Source organism: Bactrocera oleae, chromosome 5 (assembly GCF_042242935.1).
Source record: "Bactrocera oleae isolate idBacOlea1 chromosome 5, idBacOlea1, whole genome shotgun sequence".
In the NCBI taxonomy this organism is placed as follows: Eukaryota; Metazoa; Arthropoda; class Insecta; order Diptera; family Tephritidae; genus Bactrocera; species Bactrocera oleae.
In genome coordinates, this window is record NC_091539.1 from 27725874 (window position 1) to 27740235 (window position 14362).

Genomic DNA, 14362 nt, shown 5'->3' on the forward strand with positions numbered 1-14362 from the left:
ATTTTGCTTGCAATGAATTACCATGAATATGGTAGAACAATATGCATAATACAAGTACCTACCCGCTAAATAGTTTCAAAGAAATACTAAAGATGGGAATTTCCTAATCCACAAGAATGTATTGAATATCCGCTACTAATATTTTCAAGGCCAAATTTATAATAGGAATTTCCTAATCTTTAAGTATTAAAAACTCATAATTTCTTTACTCCGTATTAAAAATTCATAATTTCTTTACTCCATAATCTATATCTTAATTTTCTCCTTATTTACAATTTGTCATAATATTTCTATTATTCTATGCATACGTATTTGCATATTACATACAAAAATAGATAACAGAACTAAAATTTGCGATCGAATTCATTTGAAACCGAGCGCTCTTGCAACCGTTCAAAGAATTTGAAAGTGAAAAGGAATGCTGAAAAGGGTAGCAGCGAGCTGTTGCGAACAAGAACACAAAGCGTGCCACCCGAACACGAGTGGCACGGTCCCTTCGTCTTTCCTCGTCGTCCCCTCGCCCACAATAAACTGGTATGAGACTCTTTTGAGTCCCTGTGTGAAAGTGCCGTTTCAGACAGGGATGCAAAAGAGTCTGATGTTTTTCAAATTTTCTTTTGGTGTCGCTCTGGGCATTCACACGGTCAAAAAGAGTCCAGCAACTCGAGTCTAGTTTTTCTGCATTCCTTTTCACAAAATGTTCGTAAATATTTGTGCGGTTCGACTGCGCAACACCGCGCAACACTGCGTGCTGCGTATTTCATTTGTATGTTGAGATGATGGTCACACATTTTGCTTGCAATGAATTACCATGAATATGGTAGAACAATATGCAAAGTACAAGTACCTACCCGCTAAATAGTTTCAAAAAAATACTAAAGACGGGAATTCCCTAATCCACAAGAATGTATTGAATATCCGCAACTAATATTTTCAAGGCCAAATTTATAATAGGAATTTCCTAATCTTTAAGTATTAAAAACTCATAATTTCTTTACTCCGTATTAAAAATTCATAATTTCTTTACTCCATAATCTATATCTTAATTTTCTCCTTATTTACAATTTGTCATAATATTTCTATTATTCTATGCATACGTATTTGCATATTACATACAAAAATAGATAACAGAACTCAAATTTGCGATCGAATTCATTTGAAACCGAGCGCTCTTGCAACCATTCAAAGGATTTGAAAGTGAAAAGGAATGCTGAAAAGGGTAGCAGCGAGCTGTTACGAACAAGAACACAAAGCGTGCCACCCGAACACGAGTGGCACGGTCCCTTCGTCTTTCCTCGTCATCCCCTCACCCACAATAAACTGGTATGAGACTCTTTTGCGTCCCAATGTGAAACGGCACAAACGGCACTTAGTTGCGGAGAACAAACCCGCAATAAAGCCATGTTAACCATGATTCCTTTTTTTAAATCAGCCACATTCATTGAACCGATAACATACTTGTTGCCCGGGCATCCGAGGACGCCTGTTGATTTTGTGCACAGCAACATCGAATCATTTACACGAAATCGAAGAGTTTGGGCTCCTAGTGAGTGGACAACATTAAAAAAAACCCATAACTTTTTTTTAAAGTACAGTTATATGGATGAAGTATACATATATGTAATTAAAAGATGTTTCACTATTAACTTAAACCAACCTTTCGCATTTTTATTATATTTGAGAGAATTAAAACCATTATTACGTAAATTTAATGATTTAAAATCGCCTTGTGATAAATAGAAGTATTTCAAAGCGTTTCATTATAGTATATACCTTAGTCTTAACAAATATATTCAAGTGGAAGACTCTTTAAATGTAACTGATGAAAATGAAAAATGAAATTTTCGGAATAAATGTATGTATGTATAAATATTTAATACTGCTTTTATAATTGTTGGAATTTAAATTAAAAAATAATAATTGACAAACATAGAAGTAAAATTGTATGAAATTCATTTAACGTAACTGCCAATATTTTTACCATATATGTACATATGTATTTACAAACATACATTTATATGTATGCTTTTGCGACAATCCGCGAAAATAACGTAAGCGCCAAAAATCGTAGTTGTTTAGATATACTGTGTTTCGAGTTTCACTGAAATCCATCAACCAACATTGATTTAACCTTTAAAAAACCTTCTCATGTAAAACTTAGTTTTTGGCGCTTACGTTATTTTCGCAGGAAGACCTCTATACATACATACATATGTATTAGACCTGTGAAGAAGTCTTCAAAAATTGTAAAACGAGAAAGAAATTCACAGGTTTTAATATATATTTGGAATTTGGAAACGAAAAATTAAATAACAAACATGAAAGGAAAAATAATTTATGGGCGATCCGAGGTCGGAAGAGGAAAGGGGCTTGGTTGAATCTTTAAGGGTTAAATGGGTTTCCGGAAAAACTACGAGTTCTATATAGAATAAAGTATTATGGTATAAGTTGTAAGTAGTGAAAAGACCTAAAAATGTTGTAGTAATATCTTTTTTTTACATAACCTACAAATTCAAATATCCAATTTTTTAAGTTTTTTACATAAATGTATGTACATATGTATATCGTATAAAAAATTTGTTTCATTCACGAAAAAACTTGCTGTAAATTTACCTTCTTGTGTTCCAAACACACTATTTATTTAAATTTAAAATATTATGTGAGAAACCTTATTTCGCCTTAAATTAATCAAAAATAATTTTCAATAAAAAATTTTCACATCAAAATATTAGATTTTTGTTTAAGCCATTAGGCTTTATGTTTGTTGAAATCTGTACTTTCTATGGTGCAATTTCTCAGAATCGGATATACTATCTAGATAATTTTCAATTATTTTTTCTTCGAGAAAATAGCAAAATAATGATATTGACGTGTATGTATGTTAATACCTATATGTGGAATTGCAAGAAAAAAATGTAATTAAATATGTTTGATAAAAAAATATACTTATGTACGTGTATTAGATTTATAATAAATGTCGATAGAATTAGAAGTTTGTATTGAAAATGCGTTTTGTAGGCAAAGGTAAAACATATCAAAAATGCTTTTTAATAACTACATACACATCACATGTGCATATGCATATGCAAATTTAAATAAAAATTGTATTTCGCAATCATAAAATCTTCAAACATGTGTGTTTCAAATTATAAAACATGTGCGTTCAGATTCAATTTGTTTCGAGCTAAACACATGTTGTATTGAAACAGTGAGAACCAGTTACAACTCCAGCATGTATGTCATACTATTCCGAACCGTTTCGTTGCTATAGCGTTTTGTGCGGCCATCATGGATTCACGCACACAAATTTAGTTCTGGCACGAATATGAGCAGTGCAAATATATAAAGTATACTCATTGCTTCTCTTTCTGCCGTATTGTTCTGGATGGCAACCGGAATTCAATGGCCGCTACATGTATTTTATGAATCGGTTCGCAATTTAAAGAATAGCACAAACTATGGTTTGCTTTTTTTTACTTCAATGCGATTAAAACGTTTCCCATATTTATTCACCATACTTAACGTGTAGCATCAACACTGACCAACTCGTTGGTTTCGGCATTATCAGTTCTAAACGATTTGGCAGAGAGTTCGGTTGTGAGAAATAAATATTGGTGATTTTGCGTAGAATTACTCAATATTCAATCGAATTAACACAAATATATTATTAATTCAAAGGCGTTTAATTGCAAAAAAATATTAATGTCACTGCGAAAACAATCTTTGAATTGAAATTATTCAAGCTGTTAGTTGATGCATTGTTCGGCGTAATATGATATGATTTGGAAAGGCACAATTATTATACAAACGACCATTACTACAGTGAACTTCAAAGTTTGGCTTACACAGCCAACTCAATGAAATGGTATGTGAAATACCAAAATGTTTATTTAAAATATTGTAACTATATTTTATTGTAGATATTTCATTTAACCGTTTTTCGCATTTATTTGGGAATATATTGATTGCATACAAATTAGGTTGACAGCCTGAAAGGACTTATTTTTCTGCACTTATAGCAACTGTTTTGTTAATATGACTACATTGGCCACATTATCAAACCCAGTCGCTAATGAATCTGCCAATACTGTAGGAGGTAGTTCATCAACAGCAGGGCCTGGGAACAACAACAATGTTGAGCGACGTTGTGAAAATGCTGACTGTAATGTTATTAAGCTGGTTTCAATGGTACCCAAACGCAAAATCACACAATTTGTAACAGAACCTTCTGTAATGGAGAAACCTATGTTAATAAATGGTTTTACTACTGTTTTTCAAGTGGAAGGAAGTTCTGCAAAATTAAGTGATTTAAAAAATCCGAATCCAAACGCAACACCCCAACCAAAAAGTATTTTTCGTATTGTACCAAATACACATGCTCACATAGTGAATTACGTTGTAGTAGACGCTGATGGCGATTCATTGCGTAAAATCAATGAGGGTGATCCGGCTACAATGCGAAAATTACTTGAATCGCAAAAGGTGAGTGCTGATCAAATGTTGAAGAAGCTTATGGCAGGTCATGGTCCCAGCGTTCCTATAGTCTGTAGCGCGGCGCCTGCGCCATCAAGCGCGAACACAGTATCTTCTGCGACATCCTTAAATGGACGTAATGTGGCAACTGCGAACACCTTTTCTACAACTGCAACAACTACGACCACTAATGCAACTATTAGAACAAATGTTACATCAATTACCGGAAATACTCAGCCCAATAGCTCTGCGAAGTCGTCAGCTATACAATTACCTTTAAGAATGCACCCAAATTTGAAGATAACTGCTGTAGTAAGTAGAGACACAATTGGACAATTGGTGGAACCAAATACTGGTACACAGCAGCCGACACAAGTGGTTCCACCAGCTGCGCCTACTGTTCCATTAATCACGCCCGTACCATTGGCGAATTTGCAGAGTTCGGCTGTTCCTTCTATTTCTACGCAACCAGTGGATAAGTAAGTTTTTAATTGGAATGCTAACTTTGACATTCATACATTTCTAAAATATATTTTCCTATTCACTTAGATCAAATATTGATAAAATGCAAGCAGAACTTGCGGAATTGCGTCGCACTGTAGCTATGTTGGCTGAAGCTATGCCCATGAATCCTCAAGCTCAGAAAGCGCTTCAACAAACAACTCAACAGCGTGGTGTAGCCGTGAAAAGACAGCGCATAAATTAGGGGGTTAGGTGTAGTCAAAGATATTTTGTCCAGCTTTTCGGTAAAATACCAACAGTTAATTTTATATAAAATATCGAAATTAAACAAAAGATCCTTGCGCTAGTTTTTCATGTATAATATATAAATTTCATTGAAATCTACCCAGCGGTTTTCGTGCTTTAGTGGTCACCATTATGGTTTTTAGAAAAACGCATTTGAAGTTTTATACGAACACCAGATCGCCCGAGAACCTATTGCTTATTTCAAATAACTCGTACTTCAAATTTTCAGAGAATATTTTTAAGATATACTTTTTTTTCTGAATAACCCTAACCACTTAATTAATTATATTTAACGATTTATAAAATTATACGTAATTTATAATTTATTACAACTGAAGATAGCAAATGATGCGTCACCATATTTATATATTAAAAAGTAAAAGTTCAAGTAAAAAGTTCGGTTTTTATCTAAGACAGCTATACTCTAAGTGTGTTCCGCGGAACCCTAGGGTTCCGTGATACCTATGTCGGGGTTCCACAAGAATTTAGAAAAAAAAAAATCAAAACACCTCTCTCTGGTCGCTGAGTCCGCACAGCCGCGCGGAGACAAAACGCTGTGAACGTTATTTATTTATCACGACCACTACAATCCCGATTGTTCTCATTATTGTGGGAAGATTATGGCAGCAAACATAAAACACTGCTGCTCCATACAGAAGTGCGATGGCTGTCTCGGGGTAAAACTTTAACAAGGCTATTTGAACTCAGAGCCGAGTTACAAATGTTTCTTTCAGCAGATACTTCTTTTAATTTGAAGGACCGTTTGTATGATACAAGTTGGTTGTTTCGATTGTCTTTTATGGCGGATATCTTTCAAAAACTTAACGAATTGAATTTATCGTTGCAAGGCAAACAGGTAACAGTGTTTCAGGCCTATAATAAAATAACTGCTTTTAAAAGAAAATTAGATTTTTGGATCATTTGCATTGGTAAGAAAGAAAATAGAAAGCTTTACGTTACTCAGTGAGTTTATAAGCGAAAACGACTTAGAAATGTTCGAAGATGATGCAGAATTGTTTGCAGAATTGGTCAATTATCTCAAATCGTGGCGCTCATCTTTTGAAAAGTATTTTCCCGAAGAACACAATACAAAAATTAAAGTGAATTCATGGATTCATAATCCTTTTTTACCTAATTTGGAAAAGCCTGAAAACATGTCAAACGAGATATATGAATCTCTTTTAGAAATGTCATCCGATACAAGTGTGGAGTCACTATTCAAAACGACGCCTCTCAATGATTTTTGGTGCAGAATCCAAGATGAATATGCAATGCTTGGCCAAATGGCTCGGGATATTCTTCTCCCGTTCCCAACTACATATTTGTGCGAAACAGGATTTTCTACTTATGCAGCCACAAAAACAAAATATCGCAATAGACTGGACGCCGAAGCTGATATGAGACTCCAACTTTCTTCCATCAAACCTGATATCAACCAATTGATGAAAAATAAAAAACAGTTTCATACCTCCCACTAGTTAGATTTTTTCTTTTTTAAAGTTTTCTATTATCGTCCTTGCCAAGTGGTGAAGTAAATAATAATTAGTCACTGTTACATTTTACTTTTATTATGCTGATTAATAAAGAATACACTTATAAAAACAATTGTTTTATTGTAGGGTTCCATCAAGTATTTTGCTTCCCAAAAGGGTTCCGCCATTAAAAAAGTTTGAGAACCACTGATCTAAGAAATGCCGATATTGTCTCGTACTTGTGTTACGTGTCGCATCATGTCATACTATACGTTGCTGAAAACGTGTTTATTCGCGCTAAAAGTTTGTCCTTGACAGTTTTTCGATTGTTTGACTCAGTACGTTGTGAGCGCTCGTCAAAGATGGACACCATCAAAGAGAAAATTCGCTATATTTTACAATTTTTCTTCGATCAAAGCGAAAAAGCAGACAAAGCGGCTGAAAAAATTAATTTAGTTTATGGGCCCGATACTGTAAACGAACGTGTAGCACAAAAGTGATTTGCTAGCTTCCGTTGCGGTCATTTCGATGTCAAAGATGCACCACGCGTCGGGAGGCCTGTCGTCGAAAATTGCGATAAAATCATGGAAATAGTGGAAACAGACCGTCACGTGAGCACTTATTTAATTGCTGAGGAAATAAAGATAAGCCAGAAAACCGTTTGAACCATTTGCATAACCTTGGATTCAAAAAGCAGCTCGATGTTTGGTCTCACACGAACTAACGCAAAAAACATGATGGACCGAATTTCCATCTGCAAATCGCTGCAGAATCGGAATCAAATCGACCCGTTTCTGAAGGGGATTGTGACTGACAATGAAAAATGGGTCACTTATGACATCGAGCGCAAACGGTCGTGGTCAAAGCTCGGGGAAGCGGCCCAGATGGTGGCCAAGACCAGGCCAGGAAGGTTTTGCTGTGTGTTTGGTTAGATGGGCAAGGAATCATCTACTACGAGCTGCTCCCCTATGGCCAAACGCTCAATTCGGCCCTCTACTGCCAACAACTGGACCGCTTGAAGGCAGCACTCATCCAGAAGAGGCCATCTTTGATCAACAGAGGCCGAATTGTGTTCCATGAGGACAACGCCAGGCCACACACGTCTTTGGTGACACTCCAGAGGCTCCTGGAGCTCGTACCGTTTACGAACAAAACGGCGCATATATGACTTAAATCGGACAAATGTACACAAAGTTATCATCTTTTGAAAAATCAATAAAAAACCGAACGAACTTTTTACTTTACCTAATACATATATATTTCTTTATTCAAAATTACATAAAAAATATGTATAACTATGTAAGAAATTCGGACTGGGAGTAATTGAATTGTATTAGAGATCAGATGGTTGAAGTATCTGCAGAAGCAAGAAACATTTTGTATTGTAAATATATTATGTAAATTTTAAATACATTAAATGTTTATCATTAACAAGTCGTACACCACAAGTTGGTCCAGAAACAAGGAAAACACAAATATCTGATTTCAATTGGGGGGATAATTTTCCCGAATATGTATATATTTGATTTAAGGCCCTATTACGGGTTTCAACTCAACTGTATTTTGGTTAATCTTTTGAAATTCAGTGTAATCGATTTGACTCAATCGGTCAAAAAAGGTTTGGTTGAAATGTCCAACTTCAAATTTTTTTTGTGCGGCAGAAAACATTCCTGAAGTAATTTCGAGGAATGTTGCCGAGTTGATAGTCCTTGGCCAATTAAAGATACAGGTCCGTTCCGGTTACTTAGACCCGACTGTAATGCGAACGGAAGGACTGTCGATGGGAAGACCGGAACTTTGTTGTGTCAATGGTGTTAACTAGAATACAAAAAATTACAACTGTTACCAAGCAGTTGTAGTTGAACATCACTGCGTTTATTTAGGAAAAAAATTAATCAAAAATTGAAAACGGGTCTAAAAATAAAAGATAAAGCTAAATATTTCGAACAAAAAGAGTCGATTCAATCTACTATTCCTTGAAATATATTGTACTTTTTGAGTAAAATTAAAATTTTAAAGCGTTTTCTCCTCTGCAGTTGTTTGCCCACAAATAATTTGTTCACAATATTTAAAACTTTAAATTTATTCAAACTGCCTTTTTGGAAACTACCTTTAGCAAGGAATTTAGTAAAAAATGGTTCCTTAAATGAAAATAATTTACGAATTTGCCACAAACATTTAAAAACTATTTAATTGTCAATAAAATTTTGGCTTCGTTCTGGATATTGTAGCAGGTTAAACTCCTACTTATCCAGAATAGACCCCGACATACCAAACACATGTCCTGCGTGCAATGAGTCTCCGCATGACAATAACCACCTCTTTGCATGCCCAACGAACCCCACTCATCTAACACCCTTTTCCCTATGGTCCGACCTCGTCGAAACAGCTCGTTTCCTGGGCCTCCCGTTAGATGACCTCGACGACAACCAATCTGGAATTTATCATCCAAACGGGGATTAGGTAACCGTTACAACAACAACAACATATCTCAGTTTTATCCCCAACATTTTTGTCTTCGTAATATAAATCAAAACTAATGTCCATTTTATTAATTATACACCCCTTCGTGAGTAAAAACTGAATCGAATTTTGATTTTACATGTCAAATCTACATTTTCTAGGTTGGCAGCACGAATCGATCTTCAACTAAAAAAGGAACCGTTTAGGTTGGTCAAAATGTATGATATTTAAATAAAATTAAGTGGACAAGTTTTCTTAAAACTTATATGGTTTAGCGCTGAGTTAGAATGGAATTGGTCTATACCTTGGTCTAAATCTCATATCTTTAATCTAATAAATTTCGACTTACTGGTTGACGTTTTCCACATAAACTCAATATATTAAATTTAGCCTCTTCGATCTAATAACTCAATCTACCACTGCATCTGATTTGAAGGTTTTTTTTAGTATAATTTTAGCTGACACAAACTAAAATATAGCAATAAACAGTCTAAAATAATGACCCTCAATATAAGTCAAGAAGATACCAAATTTGATTTTAATTTATTCACGATTTCATCGAATAATGGATGTTTAATTCTTCCGCGACATTTTTTAATATAAAGTTTTGCCAGCACCTGAAATTTCCCTGGCTTGATTCGTGCAAGTTGCAAGAGTATAAAATGTTCGGTTACACCCGAACTTAGCCCGCTCTTGTTAATTCTTATTCAAATACTGGAAAACCGTGGCGTCAAAGATTCTGAATTGCGGCTGCATGTATGAATAATTCAGGTTATGTGAAATGTAAATATTTCCGCAACATTATTTTCAAATTGTACTTACGTTACTCAACCGCGCTATCAGAGATTTCTGTTAAAGTTTCTTAACGCCCAATTCTAAACTCTTGAACACTCTTGCGTACGTGTGATATTCATCTCCTTCTTACGCATTGGGCTTTTAAGTTGCACTATGTGTATGTGTTAGCGCCAATTTTGTTTTATCCAAAATTAGACGTCACATTTGATATTACCAGATTATATTGTTATGTAGCTTTTTTATTACGTTAAATTTTTAAATTTTATGAAAAGTGTTGGTAAGTCTAGTTAAGGCATAAGCCATCGAAACTATCGATAGTCCCATCGATTGTTTTACAGCTCTATCAATTTGCAACCGACATTGATATAATACAGAGGTTCCAGTCAAAAATCCTCAGAGCGATTTCGGTTTCACTATGGTACATTCGAATTGAAAATATTCACAAAGATTTTATTGTTCTTGTTCCCGCTTAGTTGGAAATGTTTTGGTTGGTTGTCATCAAAGTCTTCCAACGGTAGGCACAGAAACGACGGGTTCGGACCATAAGGAGAAGGGTGTTAGATATATAGATTGAAATAGAGGTATGCCCTGCGACCTATGGTCTATTGTGCCCCAGCAAATTGATGAACTCCAATATACTGCTAGGTGCTAGTGAAGCAATGCGATCCCTGTTTGGAAACATGGATTCAAATTTTGATGCGTGGCTTCTGCACCAATCCCCTCCGCCGTTTTCGAGCCTGGGGTGTAGCACTTGATAGTGATTTCCCTTAGCAGTAGGTCCAGCGTGGAATCATTCCATTTCGCCTTACTGCCAAGGGTAACTTTGAACTTAGTGAAGCTTACTACTTTGATAATGCTGTCCTTTGGAAGATCGGCTAATGGCATTTCATCACTTAGCGCATTCATCTGCTGGGACGAGATTACCTTTCCTCTGCCAAATCCTTCTGCTGTCATTTGGAGCACAGTCTGTTTGGTTGTCTGTTCGATTACCATATGTAACGGTGTGAGTTTTAGCATTACTTCTAGTGCTGCAGTCGGACACGTACGCATTGCGCCCGACGCGCAGATGCAGGTAAGTCTTTGCAGCTTCGATAGTTTAAATCCTACCGAACGCTGCGATTCTTTAGAAACGCAATACAACGCTCCATACGTGATAATCGGTCTCACGATCATGATGTACATCCACCTGATAATATTTGGGTTGTATCCCCATGATTTCCCGGCAAGTCGATTGCACACCATGAGTGCTTTCGTAGCCTTGACTAGGGTTATGTCCACATGCTGCTTCCAGCGTGAGGAATAGGTACTTGACCGAGTTGGTCATCTCTAACACTCTACCGCCAAGAGATAGATTTCTGAGGCCTGGCAGTGACCTCCGTGTAGTGAACGGAATGATTGTAGTTTAAGAGGAGTTAATGTTTAAGCCAACCCCACTACACCATTCAAGCCAGCCCCAGTCCCCTTTGTACGCTAATTTACCCCTAGCTAAGATAACAATGTCATCCGCATATCCCTGACAGTGGATTCCATTGCTAGTTAGCAGCTCAAGGAGACCGTCTACAACTGGGCTCCAAAGACTGTGGGCAAACTCTTGTCGTGCCAAGACGAATTTTGGTATCACCTCTACTTTGGGTATGAAGATCACTTTTGCGTTGGGCCATGGTTCAGGGATATACGCCAGCGCTAGTTATACCAGCAAGACCTGTTTCCCCTGCTGCAGAAATGCCCCCTTCTACTAACATTCGTGTCCCTAAAAGTGGGCCAGACCCTGTTTCCAGGGATGCGCCTGAGAGGGAGTTGCTTGACCTCTATCGCCAGTGCGAATCTGGTGATTTGACATGGAGGGTTCTGATGACACTCTCCATTGCGAGATCAGCCCTGTCATAGGTTTGTTATTAAGAGTGATGTCCAGCACCTCCCTTCTGACGCGTTGGCGTGGCATCCTAGGACGAAAGGCAGCTTATTTCTCCTGCAGTACTCCACCAGGGGTGCTGTCGGTGTCTCTTCCGGAAAGAAGACCGCTACCAGGACGAAGTCCACTCCTTCGTTGTTTGCCTGTACAGCGTCCAGGTCCTGTGCTAGGAACTCTGAAATACAAAGTAATCGATATCGTTCCTAACTACTACGCAGGTTCTAGATCTCCCACAAGAGAGATCCCAGATTACCTTGTTTCATATAGATCCATGGCTCCTGGATCAACAGTAAGCCCAGGCCATCCGATGCGAATGACTGCTCGCGATGACTGCTGAGGCCGACGCCGCGTGGTGTAGGTTCATTTGGACAACTTCCATGAGTGGTCCAAATACAGGATCGGTTCCATGAGGAACTGGTTCTCATCCACACCGTCCTCCGGTCGTTTTAGGCTTGTATGTCCTCATGACCACAGAGCTGAACCTATAGTTCAGACGGAAGGTCCCCCTCCGGACGAATTTATATGATTCGTCGTCTATGCAGAGGTTGAGCCTCCACCCTGTATCCTCGACCTTGCTACTCTCAACTCGCCGAGACCAAACTCGTACGGCTTTCCTGCGCACCTGGGGAGGAATACCGTCATGCTGTGCATGGTCGAAATTTCGTCTCCCTTCTTTGCGCAGAGGATTGGGCCATTCCAGTCTGTCAGTTTGGGAGCGATCTCTCTCAGCCAGCTAGCAGACTTCTCATCCTTACAGTCAACCTGCAGCATGCCTCCTTTAAAATATACTCCATGGAAGGATGCTGCGTATCCAGACCCTCTGAATACCTCCTCCATGAGTAGGTCTTGAAGCACGGTAAGCTCCTCCGACAACAATGTCTCCGCCAGATAGTTTAGAGGCAGCACAGCCATCCGAATTTCTTTGAGAGCATCCGCATATCTTCGCTGTCCCTCTACCCCCCCGAGGAGGGTTCGTGGCGGAGTGGTCGCCTATGCGTTATTGCACCTCTGCCGTTCGGAGTTAGGCGGCTCCTGCGGGTACCTCTCACCCTGTGTCGCGCTAGTTTTTCGGCATCCTCCGGAGTTCTTCCTTCCTGGAGGTGCCTAGGGTACCATTTCAGGCTGGCATCGCTCATGCCCTTTCTTCTGGGATCATCTTGTCCTCTGGGACACAAAGTTGGTGGTTAAGGGGTAGTCTGCCTCCCCTCCTCCTTCTCCTTTTGTGAACTTCTCCGGTAGATGCGCGTTGCGACTCCTCTGAATCCGAGCAGCTGATCCTGCTCAAGAGAGTCTCTGTGGGTGTGCTGAGCGCCGCTGCAGCAGGGCATGTCGTCATCATCGTCCCTTGCATTCAGGAAGCTCCTGAATGTCCCTTACCTGCACCGGTGCTTGTGTTGTTGGCTTTGTTCGTGTTCGTTCACTGTTGTTGTGGTTTGTTTGTTCATCTTGTTCTTTCGACCTTGGGCTCGACATGGCGAGCCGTCGGGTTAGCGTATATTAAGGGGAACACAAGAGGCACGGTCGTCGCATAACACCCTGGATTAGGAGGTGGTAACTATTGGTTGTCGCAGGAATGCGGCTTCTGTCAACCCGTGTGAGAGGTGCTAGGTAGCAAGGAGCCTGCCAAACGCAGGAGAAGAGGGCTGTTAGATGAGTGGGGTTTGCTGGTCATGCTTGCTCATTGTATGCTGGATATATATTTGGTTGTTGGGGTCGATTCTGGACAACAAGGAGTTTAACCTGCTACAGTATCCAGAACGAAGTTTCGAAGGTCTTGTTTCACGCGGCTGGTTATTGTTTGGACTGCAAGTATGCCTTTCACTGGGAAGGAGTCAATGAAGGTGTAAATGTTAGAGGAATGTTCTCCTGATGTTCCTAGGAGAGGGCTCCTGACTGCTTGAAGAGAAGTATGGGGTGCATGTGGGCCTCACTATGGGGGAAATCCTGTTATAGTCCGGAGTGCGGTGATCTGCCAGGTCTATATCTCCTGCATCTGCGTCCTGCTGCATCCAGGCAACCAAATTAGGGTGGAGTATTTAATGACCGTTTCTCTGGTTGCCTTGTATGTTCCCTGCAACATTTCTTTGTCTTTGCCCAAGTGCTGCCGGCTGGCGACTTGAGGATCTTGTTACGGCTCTGTACTTTTGTGACAATCGCGGTTGTGTACGGACTGAAGGAGTGCAGACTGTCAAATACGATACCTAAAATTTATTGTTGGAAATATTGAAGTAAATTTGTAAATAGGGTGGCAGGAAAAAGTTTTAATCTCCTCTCACTGAAGAAGCGAGAATTTTAGGAGATAGGCGTTCACTTATAAACACATGCCATCAATTTCATTGCCCTATGAGCTATTTGCTCGTTTATGACGCTTAGTGCTGTGGTGGTGCTGTGCACTTAACGGAAGCCGTGCTGGTGTTCAGCTAGGCTCAGATGGTGTGTGAAGTTCGGGAGTAGCAAGGCCTCAAGTGTTTTCACTACTGGGGCAAGGAGAGCTATCGGG

General features: G+C 38.9%; 2 protein-coding genes and 1 long non-coding RNA gene across 7 annotated transcripts in view; 2 read left to right on the plus strand and 1 right to left on the minus strand.

Annotated features, from left to right (window-relative positions):
• Smr (nuclear receptor corepressor smrter) overlaps window positions 1–14362 on the plus strand; it is a 204476-nt gene that overhangs the window by 126284 nt on the left and 63830 nt on the right. The gene's annotated exons all lie outside the window — the stretch shown is intronic.
• Boh2 (Buddy of Hmr 2) lies at window positions 3530–5615 on the plus strand. Of its 2 annotated transcripts, none has more exons than XM_014238394.3 (3): window positions 3530–3865; window positions 3921–4952; window positions 5023–5615. In XM_014238394.3, exons 2-3 carry the CDS (start codon window positions 4036–4038, stop codon window positions 5177–5179), a joined length of 1074 nt encoding a protein of 357 aa, XP_014093869.1. In that variant the 5' UTR covers window positions 3530–3865; window positions 3921–4035; the 3' UTR covers window positions 5180–5615. The 2 variants fall into 2 exon arrangements, with proteins under 2 accessions (XP_014093869.1, XP_014093870.1); XM_014238395.3 differs by having other exon boundaries at window positions 3981–4952.
• On the minus strand, window positions 9671–10185 carry LOC138857557 (uncharacterized). The gene is made up of 2 exons (XR_011396677.1): window positions 9978–10185; window positions 9671–9905 (listed from the first exon to the last, which is right to left on the minus strand). It is a non-coding gene; the product is annotated as an uncharacterized lncRNA (long non-coding RNA).

Bases quoted from the DNA above. Each gene is read 5' to 3' on its own strand.
- Boh2 (XM_014238394.3), top strand. From the start codon at position 4,036: ATGACTACATTGGCCACATTATCAAACCCAGTCGCTAATGAATCTGCC. The intron at 4,953-5,022 runs GTAAGTTTTTAA...CTATTCACTTAG, and splicing joins TCTACGCAACCAGTGGATAA to ATCAAATATTGATAAAATGC.